General features: G+C 58.1%; 9 protein-coding genes across 9 annotated transcripts; 5 read left to right on the top strand and 4 right to left on the bottom strand.

The window, feature by feature from the left end:
* Positions 1 to 200: 200 nt before the first annotated feature.
* Positions 201 to 1,861, bottom strand: BXZ73DRAFT_89494 (N-acyl-phosphatidylethanolamine-hydrolyzing phospholipase D; the record flags this gene model as incomplete). The annotated part of the gene is made up of 10 exons (XM_048025298.1): positions 201 to 327; positions 390 to 497; positions 552 to 725; positions 757 to 920; positions 998 to 1,022; positions 1,074 to 1,090; positions 1,144 to 1,196; positions 1,258 to 1,384; positions 1,457 to 1,570; positions 1,682 to 1,861. 10 exons carry the CDS (start codon positions 1,859 to 1,861, stop codon positions 201 to 203), a joined length of 1,089 nt encoding a protein of 362 aa, XP_047878727.1.
* Positions 1,862 to 3,800: 1,939 nt separating this feature from the next.
* On the top strand, positions 3,801 to 4,124 carry BXZ73DRAFT_100500 (uncharacterized protein; the record flags this gene model as incomplete). Its single annotated transcript, XM_048014592.1, has 2 exons — positions 3,801 to 3,811; positions 3,866 to 4,124. The coding sequence occupies 2 exons, from the start codon at positions 3,801 to 3,803 to the stop codon at positions 4,122 to 4,124; spliced, it is 270 nt and encodes an 89-aa protein (XP_047878726.1).
* Positions 4,125 to 5,527: 1,403 nt separating this feature from the next.
* BXZ73DRAFT_76819 (TCP-1/cpn60 chaperonin family-domain-containing protein) lies at positions 5,528 to 6,512 on the bottom strand (the record flags this gene model as incomplete). Its single annotated transcript, XM_048022515.1, has 6 exons — positions 5,528 to 5,634; positions 5,722 to 5,898; positions 5,988 to 6,132; positions 6,175 to 6,211; positions 6,235 to 6,370; positions 6,425 to 6,512. The coding sequence occupies 6 exons, from the start codon at positions 6,510 to 6,512 to the stop codon at positions 5,528 to 5,530; spliced, it is 690 nt and encodes a 229-aa protein (XP_047878725.1).
* Positions 6,513 to 6,979: 467 nt separating this feature from the next.
* Positions 6,980 to 8,498, top strand: BXZ73DRAFT_45440 (uncharacterized protein; the record flags this gene model as incomplete). The annotated part of the gene is made up of 5 exons (XM_048019514.1): positions 6,980 to 7,057; positions 7,108 to 7,161; positions 7,299 to 7,572; positions 7,631 to 7,803; positions 7,860 to 8,498. 5 exons carry the CDS (start codon positions 6,980 to 6,982, stop codon positions 8,496 to 8,498), a joined length of 1,218 nt encoding a protein of 405 aa, XP_047878724.1.
* Positions 8,499 to 11,472: 2,974 nt separating this feature from the next.
* BXZ73DRAFT_89493 (putative TOS1-like glycosyl hydrolase-domain-containing protein) lies at positions 11,473 to 12,932 on the bottom strand (the record flags this gene model as incomplete). Its single annotated transcript, XM_048025297.1, has 4 exons — positions 11,473 to 12,036; positions 12,088 to 12,194; positions 12,259 to 12,456; positions 12,704 to 12,932. The coding sequence occupies 4 exons, from the start codon at positions 12,930 to 12,932 to the stop codon at positions 11,473 to 11,475; spliced, it is 1,098 nt and encodes a 365-aa protein (XP_047878723.1).
* Positions 12,933 to 13,849: 917 nt separating this feature from the next.
* Positions 13,850 to 14,560, bottom strand: BXZ73DRAFT_89492 (ribosomal protein L23/L15e core domain-containing protein; the record flags this gene model as incomplete). The annotated part of the gene is made up of 5 exons (XM_048025296.1): positions 13,850 to 13,864; positions 13,919 to 13,988; positions 14,045 to 14,194; positions 14,255 to 14,459; positions 14,518 to 14,560. The coding sequence occupies 5 exons, from the start codon at positions 14,558 to 14,560 to the stop codon at positions 13,850 to 13,852; spliced, it is 483 nt and encodes a 160-aa protein (XP_047878722.1).
* A 673-nt stretch (positions 14,561 to 15,233) lies between these two features.
* BXZ73DRAFT_45516 (uncharacterized protein) lies at positions 15,234 to 18,558 on the top strand (the record flags this gene model as incomplete). Its single annotated transcript, XM_048019524.1, has 7 exons — positions 15,234 to 15,407; positions 15,545 to 16,011; positions 16,069 to 16,439; positions 16,493 to 16,624; positions 16,677 to 16,831; positions 16,880 to 17,588; positions 17,645 to 18,558. 7 exons carry the CDS (start codon positions 15,234 to 15,236, stop codon positions 18,556 to 18,558), a joined length of 2,922 nt encoding a protein of 973 aa, XP_047878721.1.
* A 3,013-nt stretch (positions 18,559 to 21,571) lies between these two features.
* BXZ73DRAFT_45573 (uncharacterized protein) lies at positions 21,572 to 23,438 on the top strand (the record flags this gene model as incomplete). Its single annotated transcript, XM_048019537.1, has 2 exons — positions 21,572 to 21,736; positions 22,020 to 23,438. The coding sequence occupies 2 exons, from the start codon at positions 21,572 to 21,574 to the stop codon at positions 23,436 to 23,438; spliced, it is 1,584 nt and encodes a 527-aa protein (XP_047878720.1).
* Positions 23,439 to 23,890: 452 nt separating this feature from the next.
* Positions 23,891 to 25,263, top strand: BXZ73DRAFT_45537 (putative TOS1-like glycosyl hydrolase-domain-containing protein; the record flags this gene model as incomplete). Its single annotated transcript, XM_048019530.1, has 4 exons — positions 23,891 to 24,113; positions 24,251 to 24,445; positions 24,533 to 24,639; positions 24,706 to 25,263. The coding sequence occupies 4 exons, from the start codon at positions 23,891 to 23,893 to the stop codon at positions 25,261 to 25,263; spliced, it is 1,083 nt and encodes a 360-aa protein (XP_047878719.1).
* Between the last annotated feature and the right edge of the window lie 15 nt (positions 25,264 to 25,278).

Below are 25,278 nucleotides of genomic sequence, written 5' to 3'. Positions count from 1 at the left end.
GGGATCGCAGGGTTGCTGTTTATCTCTCTCTGTCTCCCTCTGGCTGTAGTTGTAAGACTTGGGTGGAACGAGGTCGGCGTCCGGTCATGTTTATGCAGCACTAGGTTCAAGTATACAATATACGCTATTCAGTCTAACAGCCCAGTACTACCAAGGTACCCTCGTCGCGCAGAAATTCGGGAGCCGTTCTAATACACTCCCTAGACCACCGTTGTCTCTCCCAACTTACAAGTCGTGAACTTGCCCTCAGGAATGCCCTCCTTCTCGCAGGACTCTTTGAGCAACCTGGGTGGCTCCATGATGTCCTCGATCGTTAGCTTGAATGTCCTGCAAATCGCCCAAGGCGTTATCAGCTCTACACATTCTAAATAACCGAAATGCGCGCTCACCCCCAGTGCATAGCAAGGGCGCGCTCCGCCTTGACGTCCTTGAAGATGTCCACGGCGTCCGCGGGCGACCCATGCAGGCCCGACCACATCCACCGGGGCTTGTACGCTCTGTCCCCCACTTCGTCAGCACGAGAGCAGCCGTCTCGAGAGGTCCAAACCCACCCGATGGGAAGCAGCGCGAGGTCGAACCGCCCGAACTTGTTCCCGATCTCCGCGAACACGGGGCAGGTCGCGCGCTCCTTCTCCTTCTCGCCGCCATGACAGTCTGGTAGCCGGTGTCGCCCGCGAAGTAGATCTGCTTCGGCGCGCGCGCCCCGGGTCGGAGGCCGCCGCGGCCTGCAGGTGCTCCTGCACGACCCAGCCGCACCAGAGCGACTGCCAGCGGTCGAACGCGGTGCGCCCCGCGGTGTGCTGCGCCGGCGTGCACGCGAGCGTGAACGACGCAGGGACGCGCGGGGCGTCTGTGTCCTTGGCCGGGAGCTCGACGGTCACGGAGGAATCCTCCCACCAGTCGTGCAGGTTGATGTGGGTCTCGGGGATCCGAAGGCCTTGATGTAGGTACGGTTCCCGAGCGGCGCGAAGATTTGTGGCCGGTGGTTCTTGAAAACGGTCGTGGTGGTGTTGCAGTCCATGCTAAAACATGTTAGCCGAAGTAGGCCCAAACGCGCTGTGCGAGATTCTCACTGGTCGTAGTGGTTATGCTACGAATTGGTCATCAGTGGCGCCCGCGAGTACCGCATTGCGAAGAACATACCGAGAACGCAAGCACGTCGACTTCCGGGATGTCTTCCGCCACAACAGGTGGGGCTGCAAAGCGCACGTTGGTATTCCTACGGTGACACCAGATTGAGGGATGGGGTAGACTCACGAAGCAGGCGCGCCGGACCGGCCCACTGGGACGGCGAGGCGCGGTTGGAGAGCACCGGGTCGAAGAGGATTCTAGGTCCGCGCGCGGCACCCTCGGGCGCGGGCAGCTCAACCAGCCACCCGCGTGTCTGTTCCCGGAAATGCGCACATACGCCCCCGCGCAAAGTCAGGTCGGTTCGCGGCGGCACGAACGGAGAGACGCACCCGAGCCACGTCGCCTTTGCGCCCTCCGGACGGGCCATGCCCCAGTCAGGCTTCACCGTCGGGAGTAGCGTCGCGAGGTCTTTGGGCACGCTTGGGTCGCGGGTGATTGCCTGGAAAGCGGCCTGCGGGGTGCGCGCGTCAGCGCGCGTGGCCATGTGGTCGGAGCGCGTGGCGGCGGGGCGGCCCAAGGGAGAGAAAGGGATGCAGGAAAGAACACGCACCTTGGGCCAGTCGTGCCAGTTGACCGCCCGCCAGGAGTCCCATGGGTTGGTGAAGAGCGTCTGGGTCCGGTTGAGGTGGTGCGCCGGCGGCTGGTCGTTCACCCACTCGACCGTCGTGCGCTTCTCCACGCTGACGTTCCCTCGGGCCGCGCCCTTCGTCTCGGTGCACCCGATGGCCATCGCGTTCGTGAGGCGTCCGGTGGGAGGTCGGGTCCGAAGTGTTGGCGTGGTAGGAAGCTTGAGCTTGAGAGGAAGAGAGGAGGAGTACGCAAGACGACGTGCGACGGCCAGGCGTTTTATATGGGTTGATGCCGCGCCGGACGAGGAGGGGCGGAGGCTCAGTGCGAGCGGACGCATGTGGGTCGCAGTGCACCGGAATCGGTTTCACTTATAGATGCCGCATGAGCTCGCCGACGGGACGCGCGGCGGCAGCCGAATCCGAGGCGTCGCCGGATGCACAACACCGCGCGTCCCCGCCCTGACTGCCCGAAAATCAGTGCTGTTGTAACAAAAATGCATGCTTGGTGTAAATGTTGAAGTTCAGGTCGTCGTCCGACAAAGCGCGCCTGAGCGGCTGTGGTTACCAGTGCATTAAGTACAGTTGACATAGCACCTGTCGTCGGTTTCGGGTCGGGACTAGTAGAATGACGGGGACCGAAGCGTATTCTCCGATCGGCATGTACAGTGGTCTCTGTTAGATGTCGGCGGCTCGGACGAGGTCGGACGAGGGGATAAAGGCGGTCGATACGACGCGGTTGGTCCCTATGGGCACCGGGAGGCGGGTACAGACGGACGCGGGGGAGAACGAGGTGGTGGGGAAGGGCAAACGCGGTGTGAGGCTCGAGTGCGGGATGAGAGGCGGCCCGCCCGACGGCGGCTATCTACGTGATGACTAAGCGCTGGTACAGTACGACACGCAGTAATAGTCCAACAGTCTCTGCTTGCGAACGAACTCTAGCTATTTGGCTGTGCAGTATTTGACAAGTGAAGATGCAGCCTGAGACAATACTTGTGGGGCCGGCCGGGAGAGATGCCTCGAAGCCTGCACCGGAGGGTCGCACAGCCGAGCCTTACATACGCCAAGGCGATTGTGCGGTGTCGACCGGAGCGCGAGAGTGTCTCGTCGTGTGACGGAGAGACCCTCAAAGCACCAAAAGGGGGTGGAGGGTGGGCCGGAAAAGTCGACAAGAGTGTGCAGCGGGAGAGAGAAAAGTGATGAGGTTCACGCGCGCGAGAACTCTCAACATTCGCACTTCGCTTCAGTAAGCATCCGTAGCGCTCAGGCCTACGCAGAACTCCACAGGGGCGGACGACCAAGGAGAGAGAGAGAGGGGTCGCGGCGGTCCACGAATGTCACTCAGGAGGGCGAGCACAACAGCAGCAAATACTAGGTGTCCATATTATACCGGAGAGTGCGAGTCGGATGCGACCATCCACCTTGACACCACCCACGTCTTTACTGGCGACCCTTCCCGCTTCGTCGTGTAGTTATGGAAAAGTCTGCTGTGAGAGAGTTTGCCCCCGTCCCTTACGCGTACGCCGCCATGCGCATCGATCACCTCGCAATGGTCGAGCATCTACAAGACCCAATCGCCTCTGCAGCAGCAGCACAATTGTTGTCAAAGACCTACTTGTATATATCACCGCGGTCAGTGGCACCCAGCGCACTTGTGTACTTATGGACATCCGTTGATGAAGCAACTCCACAACCAGTGGCTAGGTCTCCCTATTCCCGGAAGCAGCCACTATGGCTGTGCCGTCAGCCTCATCGGCAACGTCCTCCCGCCTGCGCAAGAAGAGTTCTTTATTGGACCGGAGACCTGTGTACCCATCTTCCCGAATGACACCCATCCGGATAAGAGAGTGCCCATCCGCACGCATCCCACTCCATTCCCCTTCCAAGACTGCTGCCACTGGCCCACCCCAACTCTCGAAGTCCGGGTAAAGCCCAAGCGGCTGGATGGGACTCGAAGAGGTCCTTTAGTCTTCTCGGGGAGGGCTGGATACAGCTTGGGCGATACTGGCAGTCGGACATAGCCCGTGCACGTGAGCTCTATCGTCTGTACGTTGAGGAGTTGGACAAAGAGGATGAGGAAAAGGAAAAGGAGGCTAGGCTTAAATGTCCCGCAGGTGCGTTCGTCGTTGGAGTGGTGCTGCGCAACGATTTCTGATTGTTCGCCATAGACCAGCCTTCGAATACGGGCGACACCCTGAGCCTCCGCGTCACGCCGAATCATCCACGGCGCACCCAGGCACCTGCGACTCAACCCCTGGCGTCCAAAATCCGCCTCGCGTCAAGTCGCCACCGCTCGTGAACGAACCCGATCCTGTTTCCCTCCTACCCATCGTCGACCTATGGTATGAACTAGAGGAGCATCTTCAGCAAGAATCAATAACGCGTCCAGACGAGATCGAGGAGGAAGTGGAAGCCGTGCAGCGGTAAGCGGTCCGTGATCATCGCAGTCTAGGCGTCTAATGATGGGTTCCAGTATCATCAGGGAAGCTCTGCGGCGTTCATCTACTGTCGCAGACGGAAATGGCGAGGCTTCTTTCGGAACAAAGAAAAGTCATCTCTGAAGCGGAAGGACGCCGGTCAAGAGATCGCACAAAGCGCGTATATGTGTGGCTTATATAAGGACTTGTAGTATCGCGCTCCGTCGGTAGAGATTATCGCATTTGTAGTAAATAGTAGAAGCACAACAGTTCCGGTTTTCGCGTCGCATGTAGCCTTAGCAATTTAAGTCCATGGTGTTGAAGAAGCCGCTTAGTGAGACTGGTCCCACGAAGCGCATATGCGACGTTGTTCAATCTTCGACCGGGCCCATATATTCGGATGCGCCAGTGTGCTACCAAAGTCACGGAAACGCTCACGGAACAGGCTCAGATGCACGCATGAAGGTAGGCACTGATAGCAAGAGAGCTGATTCATCGCATTGCGTAGCGTGCGGCACTGCAGCACGCGATACATAAATCGGATGCAGCATACTACTGCACCTGGGGCGGCTAGCGCGAGGTACTATGGAGTCTACAATAATATGGAATGATGTTGCCATAAACGGGACCAGGAAATCTACAGGGCGACACATGCACCAGGCCGGCCGCCTCACAAAGCACTGAGAGGATCAACTCGGTTGTGGCGGCGACGGCGGTGCGCGCTGAACACCGAGCGCGGCATGTCCACCCTGCGCCCGTTCGCGCCCCCGAACGCGACGTTCATTGCCGGCGCGGCGAGGTAAGGACCGTTTGAGGCCAGCCAGTTCAGTCAGAACTCAGGACTCAGCAAGCGGGCGGCGACGGTAACACGGAACATATGTCAGAATGCATTCATTGATGTAGAGTCTAGACACACTATCATAAATGTAGGCATACACTCGCGTTATGCATTGAATCCTATGGGTGGTTCTAGTCTATGATACACACTGAAAAGCGCATAAGGCTGCAGATATCGAGCAGGCGTGCAGTACACGCACCGGGCGCCGAAGCAAACCCACCTGCCCAGATCACGCGATGTGCACGGTGTTCTATTCCGCATGAGGGGAGAGCAGTACGAGGGGTCGTGTTTAGAGGGGAGGGCGCGGTGGACTCGGGCATACCTATTGGTCGTCGGGGCTGCTGATGTAGTGCTGATGACGATGGCTTGGAGGTATGAGAGGAGAGAGAGAGAGAGCGGTTCGGCGTCTCCCCTAAAGGGAGAGCGCGATGAACGTCAGAATTTTTGCATGTGTCAGATTTGTCAGAAAGTCAGACTTTTGGGCTGTCCGACATCTGACCCTCATCAGACCAGTCCGACGATCCGATTTTTTGGTGCTCAGCCTGTTTTCCAGCTACACTCAGTTTCAGGGCAGGTCACCTTACAAAGCATAGTGCTGAGTCGGTCAGTTTCCATCCATTCCATATGTCGAGACCGCACGTGAAAACGGCAACTTTGCCTTTTTGCACCTTCTTCACGGCACCTGCGACACAGTAGTTGTAGATGGATTCGTATGCAAAGCGAAGAACTCACCGTCAGGCTCGCGACCGAAAACCATTCCCCGCACAACCTTGCTCCCCGACAAACTCCCCCATGATCTTCACCACCCGAACGTTGTCGACGTTGAAATTCTTCAGATTTGGCGGCATAACGGCAAGCGATGCTTCCGCAACCAGCCCCGCAAGCTGATCCTCGAAGCCATATTGTTTTGACGCGATCGCGGGCTTAAGAGCGGTGCGAGAGACGTCTGCGTGAGAGGAGAGGGCAAGGATGATGTTGAGAGGTCTGGCGTGATCAGTTAGCCTTCTCTCCCATCGGAGACGACTAGAAACGTACTGTCGAGCTCTGCGAGAGCTTTTGCGGATGCGAGCTCGTAGCCCTTGATGACTTCACTCGGATGAAGACCCATGATCAAGAGCTGCTCCGATTTCTTGAGCATCTCGCCGGCAAGGATCACGACGGTGTTGGTAGAATCGCCCATCTATGCTCCCTGATAAGCTTATATTTCTTCCAATAGAATGACAAAGTTGATAGGAGAATGCAAGGGTTTGGGAAGAATCCTGGAGGAAGTGGTCGAGCGTACCTCAGACTCTGAGCTTGAGATGCCATGACCAGCAGCTTTGCTGCCGGGTGGACGACCTCGATCTCACGGATGATCGTCGCAGCATCGGAGGTGACGAAAAGCCTGCCCAGATGGTTGATCACAAGCTTATTCCTCCCTGCGTGTCCGGTCCATGGCTCACTACGCGAACGGGGAAAAATGTAGCACGCACCGTTGGGACCAAAGCTCGTCCTGACAAGATCCGAGAGTTCCGCTACTGCCTGGATATTGCGCAATACCGCATCCTCCAGGCCAGACATTTGCTGCAGGAAGGGACGCGTCAAGCTCAGGTGCAAGACGAAATGCGCGCAGCGCGCAGGCGGATATTAACCTTGTACCCATCCTTGAAGAGCTGGATGTTCTGCGCCTTCGGTATCTTCAGGGAAATCGCGCAATCGTGAACCAAAGGGGAAGGAGCGGAGAAGAAAGGAGGAGGACGCGCGCCGCGATTATTTCGGAAGCCGCTGGGCGCTGGAGCGCGATGAGATAACGGAGCCCTAGCCTGGGGTTATGGTAAGTTCTTTGGCTCTTACCACACTCCTGACTGCGACAACGTCTGGCAAAATGTACACCCACGCCCCTGCACGCGACACATATCCCCCCAGTCATAAATCGTGGTCGCTACTCGATACCTCGGCCCTTTAAGATGACAATCACCGTCTCTCTCAACGAACACCAGGAGTTCGGCACCCCTTCGACGAATCTCAAAGGGTATGAAAAGCCGAACATGGCGGCTCCCTCGGCGGAGGATGATGATCCTGCATGCGTTAATCCGGTGTTGAGAAGCTCAAGATGGGCATTGCAGGTACGTCTCGTCGCGCTCTCTGATCTCTTTCGTACCGACGCATTCGTTAGGAAATCAACCTGGTGAAACTCGACGAAGATGGCATCACATCTGCTGCCCGCTACGTGAGTGCTTAGCTTGTTTACACGTCTCCCTTCCGTGCAGCACCAACCGCCCATATATCCCGCATGGTCGCGTGCTCCCACTTCGTTCATGCGTACTCGCGTACGAGCAAACGCTGACACTGCCGCCCATATGCCAGATCCATTCCCGAATGCACCGGGAGGCCTATGTCCCACGCAGTTGGCGAGACCACGCCTTGCATATCTGCCCTGAAGAGCCGTTTTCGTGGGCGAGCCCCTCCACGCGCTCATTCCTCGACTGGATCTTCCTCATCTCGTCCCTGAACTTCAGCTTCTGGTCCGAGCTGGAAGGCACCCCGAGGCGCTTTGGGATAAAATGGCGCGAAGGCTGGAAATCGGACAAGCAGGTCGTCCACACAGGATACTGGTCGCTCGTCGCTGCCGTCAATCGAGGTCTGTCTGCCCCGGCTTCCGCAATAGCCTAGGCCAACGTTTACTGGTATTTGTGCAGCTTTGGAAGCGGGCCTGCCAGTAACGGATCCCGAATTCTACTCTTCTCCTTCCCGCTGTCCCGATTCCATGGTCGCGCACATATTCCGTATGGCGGAACAGTCGGACGAAGGAATTCCTTTGCTATCCGAAAGAGTGTCCATTCTTCGTGAGAATGGGGATATCCTACGTTCGGTAGGTTGTTCTTTCTATCTCAAGACGCTCTGGCTCATCATAGATCTCGTCGATAGCAATTCGATGGGTCATTTTACGGTTTCGTCCAAGCGTTCCGCAAGAGGTACAATGACTGCGGCACTGCCCTCCAGCTCGTCCAGATGGTGACGGAGACGTTTCCTTCCTTTCGTGATGAGCATGTGTACAACGGCCGACGAGGTTTGGTTGACCCCCGCTTTCATCGTCACGCTGTTTTACTTAGCTCTCCCTCGCTCATGTACAGTGCGCATTGGAAACGCGCACAAATCCTCGTTGCCGAGACCTGGGCCGCACTCTACCCCGCATCTCCCTCCGACCGGCACCCAGTCTTCCCGTCCGGCCCGAAGATCCAAGAGCTAACGATGTTCGCCGACTACCGCGTCCCACAGATCCTCCTCCTCGAAGCCCATACCCCGCTGAAGAGTGGGTCGAAAGAAGAGCTGAGCATCCGGGTGGCCAGCATCGTTGGGGTCGAGAGGGTGAGAGAAGAGATCGTGAAGCTCGTCCGAGCGGAAAGTAGCGGCGGAGAGCAGGCCGAGGACGCAATCAGCAGCGTCGTCATTGACTTTTATCTCTGGGATCTGGCGAAGCGGGTTGAAGGATGTGCCGACGAGCTCGACGGGATTCAAACGGCGCCGATGGTTCCCGTACACAGGACTAGGTCAATTTGGTATTGAGCGCAACAGTGTGCATGCTGCACTCGGGCCAGCATGCTCAGTTTGCACTAGACATCCCACAGGACAAGACATACGATGCCGAACGGAATTATGGTCGCAATACTTAGATGGGTACAGCAATACAGGATTTGTCTTCGAACGTTACGCTCGCGTTGTGCTAGTCGGTCTCCGTGTGGTCGGTCGTGGTTTCATCGGTATGCGCCCTTTCAGGAGACGGAGGCCAACACTGCCATGGCGGCCTGCGCGAGCGCGCGCGCACAGGCGGGGTCGAGAGTACTGTCAAACCTTGACACCGAGCTTCGAACCTCTTGCGTCGTAGACTCTCGTAGTCGGGTCGTCCGGCTTGAACGTCACGTTCCGGAACAGGACAGGCTCGAGAGAATCCCGCCCCACTTGACTCCGAACCCTCCAGTATGCATATCCGCATCGAGCTCTCCTTGTCTGACACTTTCGCGAGCAGCCCGAATCCCCTCCGTGTGCCATCTTCTCACGGCCTACCCACTCTCGTGCGGAACCGTGCAGATACGTGCATGCGGTGGGCCCGCCTTCCAGTCTCTCCCTCCCTCGGGGTGAGCCTCCGTGCCTCAGTTCCTCTCGCCCCACACTCCGGCTCACTATCCACATCTTCACAGACTCCATCTCTGAATGTCTCAAAAACGCCCTCCATACCGTCGCCATTTTGAGTGCGTCGCGCTGAATGCCACACAGCGGCGAGTGTGGTGGTGCACACTATATTGTCCAGATATCGGGCCACAACTTGTGCACGCTCACAATTGGCGTGTCTCGCATCCACCTCCGCTGCATCCCACTAGTGGACGCATGTGAACACATCCTTAGCCGTGCGCCTGGACGTGCTTGCTTTCTGCCATTGTCTTGTACACGACCTCCCGCGCAACCGTACTAATGTCTGCGTCTGGCACACACATATATTTCGTAGTTGTGCCAAAATTAATTGGGTGATAAGCACTACCCTGTGTGATGTTCTGTGTATGCGTATTCATGAACTCCTGGACGTCCTAAAGCCCCCATTTGGATCCCTGAAATCCCTGAGATCCACGGAGTTTGGAAGTTACTGATGCGCCGCCCGCCCGGCGAGACTGTGAGATCTGGGATCTGAGGCCTAGGAGCCGGCCCGGTGGCGAAAAGCCACAACAACAGCAAATACTGGGCGTCATATTGGGAGAGCACGACCATATGCATGATCCACCTCAACACCACCCACGTCTTCCCCCTCCCTCTTTGTCGCTAGTCATGGACGAGTCTGCTGTGGCAGAGTTTGCCCCTGCTCCTTACATGTACGCCGCCATGCGTATCGATCCCGTCTCAATGGTCGAGCATCTACAAGACCCCATCGCCTCTGCAGCAGCAGCGCAGTTGCGTCAAAGACCTACCTGGTATATATCACCGAGGTGAGTGGCACCTGTAACTTGTGTATGGACACCCGTTCATGGAGCAACCCCACCACCAGTGGCTTGGTCTCCCGGTGCCTGGAGAGAGCCACTATTGCTATGTCGTCAGCTTCATCGGCAACGTCCTCCCACCTTTGGAAGAAGAGTTCTTTGTTGGACCGGAGACCTGTGTGCCCATCTTCCCGAACGACACCCATCCGGATAAGAGAGAGCCCATCCGTACTTATCCCACTCCGTTCCCCTTTCAAAACTGCTGCCACTGGCCCACTGAAGGGCTCGAAGTCCGGGTGAAGCCTCAAGCGACTGGATGGGACTCGAAGAGATCCTTTCGTCTTCGCGGGGAAGCCTTTGTACAACTTGGGGAATACTGGTCGTCAGACATGGCTCACGCACGTGAGCTCTATCGTCTGTACCTTGAGGGGTTGAAAGAGGAGGAGGAGAAAGAGGAAATCTTTGAGGTTAGGCTTGAGCCCGGGCTTGCCAAATGTCCTGCAGGTGTGTTCATCGTTGAAGTGTTACTGCACAACGATTGTTAATTGTTCACCATAGACCAGCCTTCGGATATGGACCAGGATCACCACACTGTGGACGACACCTCTGAGCCTCCGCTCCACGTCAAAGCATCCACAGCGCACCTGGGCGCCTGCGACTCAGCCCCTCACGTCCAGTCACCACAGCTCATGAATGAACCCGATCCGTTTCCCTCCTACCTATCGTCGACCTGTGGTACGAACTAGAGGAGCATCTTCATCAAGGATCAATAACACGTCCAGATGAGATCGAGAAGGAAGTGGAAGCCGTGCAGCGGTAAGTAGTCCTTGATCACCACCGTTCAGATGTCTAACGTTGGGTTCCAGTATCATTAGGGAGGCTCTGTTGCGTTCATCTACCATCCCTGACGGAGATGGCGAGGCAGACTCTGGAACAGAAAAAAGTCGTCTCTGAAGCGTAAGGACCACTCTCGATTGGACCGATTGATACTGACACCTTTGCGCATCCAGAGTGTCGGTCAAGGGATCGCACGAAACGCGCATATATGCGGCTTAGATAAGGACTTTTAGCATCGCGCTCCGTCGGAGAGGTTATCACACTTGTAGTCAATAGTAGCACGACAGTTCCGGTCTTCGCACCGCATGTAGCCCTAGCAATTTCAGTCCATGGTGTCGAAGAAGCTGCTTAGTGAGACCAGCCCTACGGAGCGTATACGCGACATTGCTTTCTTCGACCAGTGGGTCCATGGTACATGATGCGCTATGCTACAAAAGTTACACGAAAACGTTCGCGGAACAGGCGCCGATGCACGCATGAAGGTAGGGATTGATAGCAAGAGAACTGACTCATCGCATTGCGTAGCGTGCCACGGCACTGCAGTACGCGATACAGAAATCGGATACAGCGTACTGCACGCGTGCAGCCTGGGGCGACTAGCGCGAGGTATGGAGTCTACAACAATATGTCTCAGTGAACAATGATATCAGCGATAAACAGGAACCAGTAATAAAGGAAATACACAGGGCGACACATGCACCAGGCCGGCCGCCTCACAAAGCACTGAGAGGATCACCTCAGTTGTGGCGGCGACGGCGGTGCGCGCTGAACACCGAGCGCGGCATGTCCGCCCTGCGCCCGTTCGCGCCCCCGAATGCGACGTTCATCGCCGGCGCGGCGAGGTAGCCGTCGATGGCGCTGCGCGCGAGCTGCGTCTGTGTGTAATCCCACTCGGTGTAGCGCTGGATGGCGATCGCGTCCGTCTTGACGTCGAAGACGACCCCGTACGTGACTTTGCCGCTCTGCGGGCGCGCGAAGAAGTTCGCGCCGGAGCCGGTCGCGCCCTTGGGCGAGTAGATCTCCGAGATCGCGTGGGTGACGTCCTGGCCCGCGACGGTTTCGAGGATGTCGAGCTCGCCGCACCCGCCGGGGCCGACCCCGCGGCAGTTGCAGCCGTACTGGGCCGCGCGGACGATCTGCGCGTTCAGGGCCCAGATCGCGGGGACGTTGGCCGGGTTCGAGGAGGCGGGCATGTCGAAGGTCATCACGAACATCTTGCTCGCTGCCCAACCGTGGTTGGCGGTGCCACGAGAGAATCCGTCGCATGCCTCTTCGGCGCAGGAAGTGTTCGTGACAATGTTCTGTCTCGACGTCAGCCACGTAGGTACTGCACACGGATAGCGATTACGTACCACTTCCTGAGTCTCGGGCAGGAAACCGGGAGCAAGCTCGGCGTTGGGCGAGGAGGCAGCGTCAGTCCAGTCGCCGTTGGCATACGACTGACTGGCACCCGCGCAGACTGATTGAAAACGGTACGTTGGATACATGCGGTTATATGCGGGCAAGGTGAGGGAAATACGCACTAGACCACTCCCCACTCTTGGAGCCACCCTTGTTGTTCATGAACACCAAGTTGGACGGCTTCTTGTCCGCCGCCCATGAGCTGACCTGCTTCCAAGTCGACCCCGAGGAGTTGGTAGGTTGGAATACGGCGATATTGTAAAGGTTAAGTGGGCCGCGGAAGGCGATCGTCATCTCGTCATCAAATGGCGCGAGGTTTCCTGCGGGACAAGCGGGTCTACCTCAGTCTCGTTCCGCCAATCCCATCGCGACGGCGGTGTGCCATGTGGTCAGGATGCGCGCGTGTGCAATTTTCAAGACGAGGCGGCCTTCGCGCTCCGTCCGGCTCCGGAATCAGCGAGAAGTAGCGCTTCCCACTGCATCACCGGGCCCGCGCGACAACCAATCCACGCTTTGACGCCGCGCGGTGGCAACGGAAGCCGCGCAATAGCAAGAGTCGGTACTCACCGCTGATCTGCTTCGGGCTGGTGACGCAGAACGGGTTCGCGCTGCATGTCGGGAACGTCCCAGGGATGATGTCCGTGACCTGGTTGTACGAACCCGAGCCGCCGACCTTGGTGTACTTGATGGCAGAAAGCGAGCCAGAGGTCGAAGCTGCGACGAGGTTGGAGGGCGTGAGCTGCGCGCGGACGGCCGACGCGAGGGCGAGGGCGGCGGTGATGCTTGCGAAGATCATGGTGGATGTGTGCAGGGGCAAAAGAGGGTGTTGGTCTTGAAGGATCGTTGAGGGAACGAATGTCTTCACTTAAAGAGTGTGGGTGTGCGGCCGAGCAGCACGCACGTGCGGGGGGAGGGCGGAGAGGAGGGAGGGAGAGGGAAGGCGGCGGTGGGCGACTTGAAGGTCGTGGTCGATGAACAAGAAGTTCGAACGGCAGCAATCCGCCCTCGCGATCTTTTCATAGCTCTCTCCGGCGTTCCCAGCAGCGCCGAGCTGACAGCACGAGGGCCCACGCTTGGCTCCACAACGCACACGCTGGGGTTGATAGCGGCTTGCCATCTTGGGCACAGTGAGACCGGAGTCCTATTGTCGTTAAGAGGGTTTCCAAAAGACCTCGTTTAAACTCGGAGTGTATAAGCGGCAGCAACAACACTCGTCGCTGGGACTATAGGTTTCCAACGGCTCGGAGAGTACCGACCTGCAGTGGCTGTTGCTTGCCGTCATCTGAAAGCGGGTCCAGTGCCCGAAACAACAACACCATCGTCAGTCAGTGCATGACAGATACAAGTCAAAGTGGTACAGACGTACCGCATGTATCGAATGAGACTTGGTATATGGATCTACCAGGGGCATGAACACGAGCCAAAAAGGGTTCATCGTGGTCGAGGACAAACAGTGGGCCGTGGAACATAGTAAGCGCCTAGCATTGGCGACTACATGGCGACGTGAACAGAAACAGCATTCGTCGGACAGCATGCATTGGGTGCATGAACAGTGCGCCACACACATGGTTTGCATTTGCATGGTCGTATGGCATTGGAACGTATGCATACAGAATGTAGTGTCATGGGGAAAGCGGCTGGTGGCACTAATGGCTCAGAGTACATAGCGTGGGTGTAGCGAAGGGCAGACGACAGTAAGCAGACAACGGCCGTTTAGATGAAGCCGATCTGAACATATTGCATGAGCACGACAATCGCAACATATGCGCGAGGTCCACGCACCTTGTTCGCCACGTCCAGCGCGTCGTGGTCGGCTGTCAACCGGACGTACGCCTTCTTTTTGCCGTCAGGACTATGAACATACGTCAATTTGAGCACGGAGATAGCATAGCGTAGCAACAGACGCACCGGATGAGAGTGTTGACCTTCGCCGCCTGGACGTCGTAGAGCTTCTTAACGGCGTCCTTGATTTGACGCTTGTTCGCCCGGATGTCAGTGATGAAGACGAGAGTGTTGTGCTCCTCGATCTTCTTCATTGCCGACTCCGTGTTCAGTGGCCTGGCCGCCGGACGATTGTAAGGACCCGCTCTGCGCAGTAAATGGAAGGCATGTGCTCACGAGACGATCGTCCTGAATTGGTCCATACGGGGAGCATGGGGGATAGACTTGCGCGGGTACTTGGGCGCACGAGGAAGGCGGAGGGTCTTGGGGCGGTGGAAGGAGACAGAGGTGCGCACTTTGCGCGCAGAGTGGGCGTGCGTGCCATGGAGTGCAGCCTTTTTCGCGGACTTGGCCTTCGCGGCCTTCGCATCCTTCGCGTTGCCTATCGACCATGCGGTCGTTGAGACGTGCGGACAAAAAGCAGGCAGCCGTGAACGTACCCTTCGCCGCAGTCTTACCCTTCGCAGTCTTGGTGGGGGCCATTGTTGACGGAGTGTGTCTGAGGACAGAAAATAAGCGGTTGTAATGGTAAATCTCGGTGATGGTCCTGGGACGAGGCTTGTTGCTTGCGGACTGGCGTCCTTAATCCCTCTGTTTCCACAACAAAAATCCATAGGGACGTGTAGACCCGCGTTGTTCCTGAGTATGCGTGGACGGTCGTTTCGCCTTCCTGGCGTCATCCTCAAGCCCGCCCGGCCATCCAGCCCATTCCCCGCCAAACCTTCCAAAGCAACTCCTTCCAACGTGTATGAAGCTCGTCCCAGGACCAATTCCAAGCGATTCTGATGCATAAAGAGGGATACTCACCTTGAGGATGCCGCCTGCGATGTGGATGACAGCCTTTCGGCCAGGGCGCGTTGTCGGGATGTGTGACTGTGACAGGCGCTCATTGGTTCCGTCACGTACTGTCACAACACCGAATCACCGATGACGTTGCCGGTGGTCGCGCGGGCCGCCTGGAAGCGAACGCCGCGACCTGCCGCGACTGTCCAGACGTCCAGGACTCCAGCCTCGCTCCAGCCAGCATTAGGAGCGCAACGGCTTCCTCTCTCCACTGCGTGCTGCCCTCGCTATTCTCTACTGGTACGACGTCTTTCGTCGTCATATTCTCCTGGCCTAGCCCTGCATATTCCACGGCGAGCTAGAAGACTTCGCCATGCGGTTGAGTGCCGGAGCCTTGCTCCGCTTCTCAACATCCCAAATAACCACTCTTGTCGTCGTCCTCTACGCAGCTGTATTTATCAACGTACTCAATTTCGACAATTTGCCATCTATCCCCCGGGATACTAAGGGTTTGAACTTGGAGACGGCGTATGCGGCGTTGAACAAGGTATGTTGCGCTTTGCTTGTCAGCTACGTTGCTCGGCGATGTATGTGTGCGGTTGCTCGCTTGACCTCGTCACCACGTCAAGCCGTTCATGTGGAAGTGGGCGGGTATTCTCCACGTGCTGAAACTGCTGTTTTGAGGTCACTCTTCGGCCTCGTCCTTTCATTTCCCATGCAAATGACGAAGTCCGTGCATACATCCTCGATCGTCTCTCTCCCCTCGCGGCGAAACACGAACATGTGCACCTTTCCAACGACTTGAATTCCAACGTCACCTTCTCGCCTTCCAGAAACTACACGGTGTATTTTGAGGCCAACAACGTTCTCCTCAAGATCGATGGCACCCATCCCTCGTCTGATGGTGTTCTTTTCTCCTGTCACTTTGACTCAGTTTCGACGGCCCCTGGTGCCACCGACGACGGGATGGGTTTAGCCACACTCTTGGAGCTTTCCGAGTTTTATTCTCGGCAGCGCCCGCGACGAACAGCTATCTTCTTCTTCAATAACGGCGAGGAGGACTTCTTGAACGGCGCTCATGCCTTCTACGAGCATCCTTGGTCCAACCTTACCTCTACTTTTGTCAATTTGGAGGGTGCAGCTTCCGGCGGGTCAGTGTCTGTGAACTCGTAACCCAACTCCTGCGGCTGATAGCCCTGTGCATTCAGACGGCCCCTCGTGTTCCGTAGTACCGGATATGGAGCAGCACGTAGTGTTGCGGGCAATGGGGTGACACATCCTCACGGTAACTCTCTGACATCAGACGCCTTCTCCCTTGGGTTCATTCGCAGCGCAACCGACTATGAAATATACGCTCGTGGACTCAAAGGCAAGATCCCGGGAATGCAAGGCGTCGACTTCGCTTTCTACAAGAATCGTGCGTATTATCACACTCCGCGCGACTCCATCGCGGGTATGGGGGAAGGGCAAGGCCGCAAGGCACTCTGGGCGATGATGGAGACAACACTTGGAGTGGGAGATGCTATGCTGAACGATGCAACGCCTAGCGTCGACGCTCGGCCGTCGGTCTACTTAGATCGTAAGTGAATGCATCGTTCGACTGCTCTCGCGCATCACTAATCAGCGGGTTAGTGTTTGGTCGGACCTTGCTCATTGTCCCAATGAGTGCGTTGTATGCGTTCAACGTCGTTCTCCTCGTGGTCGGGCCCATCGTTTTGATCGCGTTAATTGCATGGGTCATGCTTGTCGCCAAAGAGCAGTCAAGTCAGTCCTGTCGGCACTTCTCGTCGTGTTTTAGACTGACTCTAGGTGCTAGCCGAAGAATTTGCACCACATTATCAAGGAGCACGAGGGAAGCTCAAGCTGGTCGTCAAAGCTGTGGCAGGCTGGGAACGCTTCTGGATTGCCCTTGTTATCTGTGCACTGGTGCACGCGGGGGTGATCACAGGGTTTCTATGCCTTAATCCCTTGGTGAGTCCATGTGATCACATCTTGCCGCTAAAACTCACCGCTCTATAGATCGTCCACTCCCGAGCCTATGCTGTCATGACGGCGTTCCTCGCCATCTCGTACCTAACGCTGGTTACCCCTCTTCAAGTCCTTCACTACTTGATTCCCCCCACATTCGTTTCACAGAAGCTTGCAGTCATCATCTCCCTGTCTGCATTCAGCTGGCTTCTCCTTCTCGCTTCAACAGTGGCTATCGCCCGACTTAGCATCGGGTCGTTGTACCTCGCAACCTTCCTGTATCTTGGTGCTTGGCTCGCAGGCATCCTTGAACTCCTCCGCGCTGTTGGCCGACGTGATCCAGGGAACGAACTCGGTCATCGCAGTGAGTTGTTCACTTCTCCAACGGAGCAGAATGCGTCTTTGGAGGGGGAGGTCCCCAGTCGCCGACAGGTGCACGGAGTCATGTACACGGCGCCCACCGCAGAAGACCATTCCGCTGATCAAATTCAAGACGGTCAAGAGGTTGAAACGGACCCCACCGAGATCACCCCTCTTATGCATCAACATCGTCGCACAACTCAAGGCGGCCACGAATACATCACGCTCGATGCGCCTGGCAGCTTAAAGTCCACCAATCAGCCGGCTGAAGAATACGGGTGGTGGATCTTGCAGCTGATATTCCTCGTGCCGATGAACGCCATCGTGTTGTTCCAACTCGAGACCTTGCTTTTGAATGCCATGATGCACACTCTGGTGGACGGCAGCCCCGCCCTGACACGTGCGTCCTCGGCTTGTTTTTTGGCGTGTTGTGATATTCACGCAACATCTCGACAGTGTACCTGATGCTGGCGGTTTTCTCCAGCCTGACATTTGTCCCTATCATGCCTTTTGCACACAAGCTCTCGAGAAGTCTCAACACGATTCTATTTGCCCTCTTCATCGTGCTTGTATTCGTTTGCTGGACCGCCTTCCCCTTCACCCTCGAGTGGCCCTTCCGCGTCTACTTCCAGCAGTCCGTTGAATTGACCCCGTCATCCGGCTATTCTTCCGGCACCAGCATCGTCCGTGCCAGTACGGCGCTCACCGGCCTCGACGGATACATCAATCGCTTCATCACTCCAACCATCCCGTCCTCTCACACCTCGGAGAACAACCTGACTTGCGATCCACAGGGGTTGCGACCTGACCTCATGACTTGCTCCTGGTTCACCGACCTATACCCATCCCCTGGCAACTCCACCCTTTCACTCCTCCCTCACCCCAATCACAAGTACCTCGACGTGCACACCTCCCGCTTGAACGACACGCGCGCGCTCATACGCGTGCGCGGCACGAATACCCGCGGCTGCCGTCTCTACCTCGACCGCCCGATAACATTTTTCCACGTCCACCCGCGCGACCGCCGCGCCCCTGCTACGCCATCGCCGTGGGGCACGATGCGTATGCAAGGCGGGTACGAGATCCCTGCGGGCGGCATACGCGAGGCACGGCTGTGGAGCCGGGAGTGGGGCCAGGAGTTCGTCGTCGAGGTCGGATGGGAGTCCGACGACGCGCTGCCGAACGACGGGGCGATCACAGGCCGCGCGGCGTGCGAGTATGCCGAGTACGCGAGTGCGGGCGTCGGCGTACCGGAAGGCTCGGGGCGCATTCCTGCGTTCGAGGAGGTGAAGGCCTTCCTCCCGTTGTGGGCGCTGCCCACGAAGACCGCCGACGGGCTCGCAGAGGTGTGGATGCGCTTCTCCACGTGAGGCCGCTCGGCTGTGCTCGTGGCGAAGATGCTTGCATGTATGATTGGTGAGTGGACGCACGCTGAGCCAGGCACGGATGAGCGCTGACGAGACCATTTGGTTTGTCTAGGTTCCGTGCTTGATTGACTGTGGAGTCCATTGAACATTCGTTCCGAGCTTTGTTTTGTCGTCGCTTTCGCACACAGTACCGGTTCAAAGCATTTTATATGTGATCGGCGGACCCGTTCCGACGCCACAGCCGCCAGTGCTGGCGGCTCCTTGCAACCGCCGAAATAGTAAGTATGCCGCCGTTGTTGTGAGCTTTGGTGTCTTTAGTGCCGTTAATATTGCCAATCTCTTTGATACATGCATCGTGGCAACATGGAACGAGGTCGCTGTCGATATGTCTGAGTATTATGCTAGTCAGGCCGCCTATCGATTCAGAGTCTAGACCATATCCGAATTTAAACTCCGATAGGGACGCAATAGGGTGGATTGAAAAACAATTCAAATCTGGCAGGCCTTATGGGGTGCGCACCCCAGAAGTTGAGACAGCATCACCTCCTCGGCGCCATCATCAAATCTGCGACATATGCATATGTGCCCACCATCATCTGCACCACAAGGGTCTAGAATCAGCGGGAGTGCTGGATCTTGCGAGCTTCCTCATATGTACAGGTTCAAACGTCTCAGGGACGCAGGATTGGTTTAGCAAGGTATCACACCTGGTGGATATCCGAAGCAGGCGAGGAAGGCGGTTGCGGGCAGTGAACAGCGCATCCCCGACTCAGGACTATATCCGCATCGTGGGGCGCAGGTGCGCTTCTCTTCTTTCCCTTCCCTCTCGGCTTTCCCGTGCTCTTGGCCGGGGTTTTCCCTGCCCGCTCTCTTTTCTCTCCAAGTCTCACTCCTTGCTCCCAGTTTTGGCCTCCACTCCTTCACACATTGTTTGCACCATGGTGAGTGTTGACACCCTCAGACGGGGTCGCGAGTGCGCTGACCGCGAGTCCCCGTCTATCTCCGATACTGGCAGGTCTCTACGGGATGGCGCACAGCCGGTACCGTCATCATTATTATTGTCGGCGCCGCCCTCCTCACTTTCGCCGTCTTCATCTATCGGAGGCAAAAGATACGACGCCAATTCCCGAAGTATACGGCAACGCAGCAGCGGCATATGGCTTCTTTCGCTCAAGATCCCGAGTCGCACATGCCCCTTCTCAATGGCCCCGGAGAGGGCCTTCCGCCGCTGCCGCCACTGCCGCCAAAGCACGAGAAGTTCGGACACGAGAGGGAATTGTCGGGAGGGAACGTACTGGATGACATGGGCTACCGGGTGCGAAATCCCCCATCACGTGTCCCCGTCCCTCCCATGTTCCCCATTCCCGAGCCTGCAATCAATATTACACCGGAGGAGAGCTCGCCTACGAAAGCGTCCTCGCCTTGGTCACCCTCATTCTCTGGCATCTCGTTTCCGCGAATAGAGTTCAAGCAGAAAGGCCGGATACCGTCCCTACGCATCCAGTTCCTCCGCGAGTCCAACCAGATCATCTCGTCCCCCGCCATGGAGCAGTTCGAGCCGTCGACGCGCATCACCCCCATCTCGAGCACAAAATCGCGGCCGGTGAGCCACAACCGTCCGTTCGCGAACATGGCGCTCCCCCCGCTCCCCCTGGTCAGGCCCATGTCCCCTATTTCCATCTCTCGTCAGTCGGCAACAACAGCGGACGAGAGCATATCAAGTCCGCCGTACGATGCAGCCCCGGACCGAGGACAGCAAGCGCAAGCGCAGTCCCCGACAAGTCTCTACCCCGGGCCATCGCACGCTCGGGTGGATTCCACAGCAAGCATACAGACGATCGGTAAGGGGCTCTTCTCGCGCAAGCTCTCCGCCGAAGACGCCTCTTTCCAAACCCTTTCGCGCAACTCTTCAGCTCAGGCGACCGGGAGTGGGAGTGAGAGCACCACGAGCAGTGGCCGCCCGCTCTCGGAACCCATGGCCAGCTCCATCCGACGCAACTTCTCCATCACCTCCCTCGGCGGTGGCTCGTCTGTGGCCGCCGGCCCTGCCACGCGGATGGGCGGTGCGCCTTTGCGGCGCTCGACCACATGGGTACCCAACATCCTTGCCAGCTACTCCCCCTGGCGCGCCCTCGTCCAGCCTGGGGACGGTGAGGCGGACAGCGAGCAAACAGGCCCGGAGTCGCCACCAGGTTACATCCGCTCTGCAGACGCATACCGACCGATGCCGACCGTGGAGGAGAGCGCAGAGGGCCCCCCGCCCGTGCCTTTCCCCACCGCTCATCCCGCGCCCGGCCCCTCAGCACGCCCACACCGGGACTACCTGAGCGGCATGCTCCACCAGGCCAACGTGTCGCCCCAGTCGATCGCAGTCACCCTGCCTAGCCTGTCGACAGTGTCGTTACGGGCGTCGGTGGCGGAGTCGTCTGTCCCGCCGACGCTGCCGCCAAAACCGTCGTCGCCTACGGTGTTCGAGGCCCCGCTGCTCCCGCTGCCGTCGTACCCGGATGCATACGTGTCATCACCGCCGGCGTTCCCACAGCCCGATGTAGGTGGATCTTCACCGCCTTACCCACCAGGCTCTGCGTGAACTTCGTGGACGGGTGAGACCGGGGTCGGTGCCATACGGACTGAGAGTAGAATACTTGTGATTGGCACCCCAGAGGTCAATCTCTGGCCCCAGTGCTATGGACATTCGTTGTAATTTGTATGTCACAAGATTGCGTAATTTTCTTCTTGCATTAGTTACCACATATGGCCTGTACCCGTTGAGTCTCGAGTGAACACAAGCTGACAAGCAGGTATGTAAGGTGTCTGCCTAGTTGTTTCTCCGAGAATGCCGGACGAGAGCGCGCAGTGCGTCACCGCCCGCGGACGCGTGTGGCAGCATCAGCTCGCTCCTGCATCGACCTTCCTCCACATCGTCTCTCTCCCCTTCACCCCTTGGTTTTTGGCTTCCATCCGTCGTATCCTGCACTGGTGTCTACACTCTTTCCCAAGCAAAAGGGTGCCTTGAATGGTTCTAGCAATTGTCTACAGCGCGGTCACCACCGTACTCCCGTTCAAGTACTGGCCTCATGCGGCTGTCGGTACGGCAGTCCTAGTGGTTCTCTATGCGTATGCACAGGGCAGGACGACGAATAGAGAACGTGACCTGCACGCCAGAGTAATAGTTCTGACGGTGAGTATTTTGACGGTCGGTTGTATGCATTGGCTTTTAGGGAAGGAGAAGTCGACGTCCTTTTGGATCCTCCCTCGTGCTGCTTCATCATGAGGCTTTGCTAGATTTGTGCTATATCAGGCCGTTCTAGACGGGTTTCTCAGACGTTTTTCCTGAGAAGGGCAGGTGTATGTGGAGGTGATGGAGAAGGGTACACTTTCTCGACAACTGAGGAATCCGCTCACTCGTCCCCTTCACTCTTCATAGTCTTCCGAGAAAAAACAGCATGCTCACATTTCTCTAGGGTGCATTCAACCCTCTAGGTCTTGTAGCACTTGCTGCACTGGCAAAACGGGGTGCAACTGTCATTGCCCTGTCTCCCTATCCTTTGGACCACCCGGTTCCTTCTCTTCTCCTCCCTCTCCTCCGTTCCACGACCAACAACGACAGCATTTACGCTGAACCCTGCGATTTGAATTCTGCGACTTCGATACGCAAGTTCTGCACAACTTTCCTCACGGGAAACGACACACGAATCGACGCTATTGTACTCGCCCATGAATACACGAGCATCGGTCGGATATGGTTCTTTGGAGGCCAGGCACAGAAAGACAAGGAGAAACGTGAAGAGGAGCAGCGCGAGTCGACCTCTCTCTCCTCTTTCCTTCTCATCACCCTCCTGCTCCCTGCTCTCCTTGTCGCGCCTGTCGAGCGGGACGTCCGTATCATCTCCATCGTAAATCCCTTCTATGCTGCGGCCCTTCCGACATTCCCTGCCTTCCTCAACTCCACCGCAACATCCCCCGCACATACATCCACTCTCCTCTCAGCTGAAGGTCTTCGGTCATTGCGTACCGTAATCCTTACCCGACACCTCCAGCGGATCCTGGATTCGCTACCCAACCGCGCGTCCGACGCCCAGTCCAACGGACCCCCCGCTTCATCATCTTCAAAGGAGACCCCGCCCTTGCCCCCTCCTCACCCGTCCAACATTCTGTCAGTAACTGCGTGCCCAGGCATGTCCCGGCGGGACATAGTGGCGCCACTCGTCGGCACCGGTGAACGTGGCTGGTCGCTCGCCTACCTCGTCCTCGTCCCCTTCCTCCTCTTCCTCACCAAGTCGTCGAACGCCGCGATCCAGACGCTCCTTCACGTGCTCTTCCTCCCGACCCCGCTCAAGCGGATGCAGGCCAAGGTGGACCTCGCCGCGGACGAGGAAGCGCGCAAGGCCGAGGAGGCGGCGGCGCGCAAGGCGCGCGCAGAAGACGGGGAGGACGCCGCGGCCCCTGCGAGCGAACCGGGGGCGAAGGACGCGAAGCGCGGGCCGCCGAGGGTGGGGAACGTGGAGGTGCTCAAGCCGGGCGCGCTGTACCGTGAGTGCGCGATCGTCCGGCTTGACGTTCCGGTTCCACCGCGGCCGGTCGTGGAGGAGAATGAGCCCAAGAGCAAGGCTGACGGCAAGAAGGGCAAGGCCGCCGAGGCAGAGATCCCGCTGGAGGACGACGGCGAATTTGGTGGAGAGGCGGTCGGGCGTGCGGTCTGGGAGTGGTACGAGGTGCGGTTGAAAGATTGGGAGGCGCGAGACAAGGAGCGCGTGAAGGCGGAAGAGGAGGCGGTAGCGAAGGAGAAGGCGGAGGCGGAAGCTGAGGCGAACGCCTCGGCACCCGCTGGCCCGACTGTGGTGGTGACCGAGGCGGACGACACACCCACTGCGAACACATAGCACACGGTATGTTGCCATCTACTCTTGAATGCATCGTCATGAACGCCGTGTAGGCTTTGTGAGGACGTGGCGGCGATCGCAGCTTGGCCCTTGATGTCCGTGTCTCGCCCTGCCTGGCCGCCACCGGGTACGAGCTGGTACGAGCCGTGTGCGATGTCGGATGCGGAGGACGGGCCTAGCACGGATCGCAGTCGTCTCCAGGCTGATGCGGATTTGGTTGCTTTGATGACCGCCTCTGAGCCGCGCCGTGCCTTCAAAAGCTCGCGCATGGCGTTGTCGCTCGCTGGTTCACTCCCTCGTTCACTCGCACCCGGTCCCTGGTTGGGCTTCACGACTCTTCGTATCTTCTTCACCGTTTTTGTTTCTTCTTCGCCCGACAGCTTGACGCCGTCCCATTCGACTTCCTCGCATCGCACTTTTATCGTTCCTTTCCACGCCTTTCAATCCCAGCCATGCGTCTCTCCACCACCTTCGTCGCGCTCGCTGCGTGTGTCTACAGCACATCCGCGCAGACGCTCGCGGCGGCAACGTCGACCTCCGGCTCGCTCTCTGGCCTCAAGTACACGAAGGTCGGGAGCACGGGAACGTACAACCAGGTGACGAACATGATCCCGGGAAACTTCCCGAACTGCGACGCGAACCCGTCGTGCATCACCGCTCCGAAGCAGATCAGCGGTGCGTGCGCAGGTCTTGATGAATGCGTTTGATGGCGGCGCTCTGACTTGAACTGCCATGCTGTACTCCTTCTCGCCTTCCCTGGCCCACCATTCACGCTCGTCTCGCTCACACGGCACGGTCCCGCGATGCTGCAGGCAACCTCGCTCCTTTTAACGAAGAAATGACGTTCAACTTCCGCGGGCCGATGAACCTGTTCAACATCGCCGTCTACCAGCCTGACGCGGCCGGCGCGACATGGAACCAGGTCAGCTCGTGGGCCGCAGGCCAGGCCCCGAACAACCTCGTCTTCATGAACAACAAGGGTGGCGGAGCGAGCGGCGAGTTCTCCAGTGCGTCTTTCCTCCCGCACGATCGGAGCGCTGCCTTGAATGTATGATGCATTGGTTGGTGTGCTGACACGAGTTCCCATCGCGCAGTCTGCCACGGGAACAGCCAGTCGTTCGCCAACGGCGCCTTCACGGACGCCGTCGCCACCGCCAACGCAGAAATCTACCCGGGCAACCTCCCCGGCGGTGCCGAAGTCGTCAGTCTCTCGTTTGCCCTCACGCTGGCCCGGTGCATTCACTCACCGCCCACCGCCCCATTCCAGAACATCATGACCGGCGAGACCTGCGCCTCGCGCGCGTGCGACGGCTTCTCGCGCGGCACCGCCAACCACGGCTGGGTCGACTCCAAGCTCCTCGTCGTCTCCTTCAACATGCCCCCCTCCGCCGACGCGTCCCAGGTGCCCGCGATCTGGGCGCTCAACGCCCAGGTCGCGCGCACGGCCGAGTACGGCTGCAACTGCCGCGGGGTCGGCTCCCCCGGCGGCTGCGGCGAGCTCGACATCCTCGAGGTCCTCCTCGGCGCGGACGCGGACCGGGGGATCTCCGAGATCTACGCCGTCAAGGGCGCGACGGGCTCCGGCTCGGCCGACTTCTTCGCGCGCCCGACGGGCGACCGCGTCACGTACGGCGTCCTCTTCGACGTCGCGTCGGACCAGATCGCGATCCAGCTGTTCGACGCGTTCGACTTCGCGCAGGGGAGCGTCGCGCGGGGCGCGGTGGACGCGATCCTGAACGCGCCCGCGCTCGAGGTCAGCTTCGCGACCGGCGCGCGCAAGCGGGGGGTCGTGGGCGGCAAGCCGCGGGGGAACCACATGCACTAGTAGCTCGGACGTTGT

This window comes from Epithele typhae (genome assembly GCF_022376455.1).
Source record: "Epithele typhae strain CBS 203.58 chromosome Unknown BXZ73scaffold_18, whole genome shotgun sequence".
Taxonomy (NCBI): Eukaryota; Fungi; Basidiomycota; class Agaricomycetes; order Polyporales; family Epitheliaceae; genus Epithele; species Epithele typhae.
This window is presented reverse-complemented; position numbering and strand designations above follow the sequence as displayed.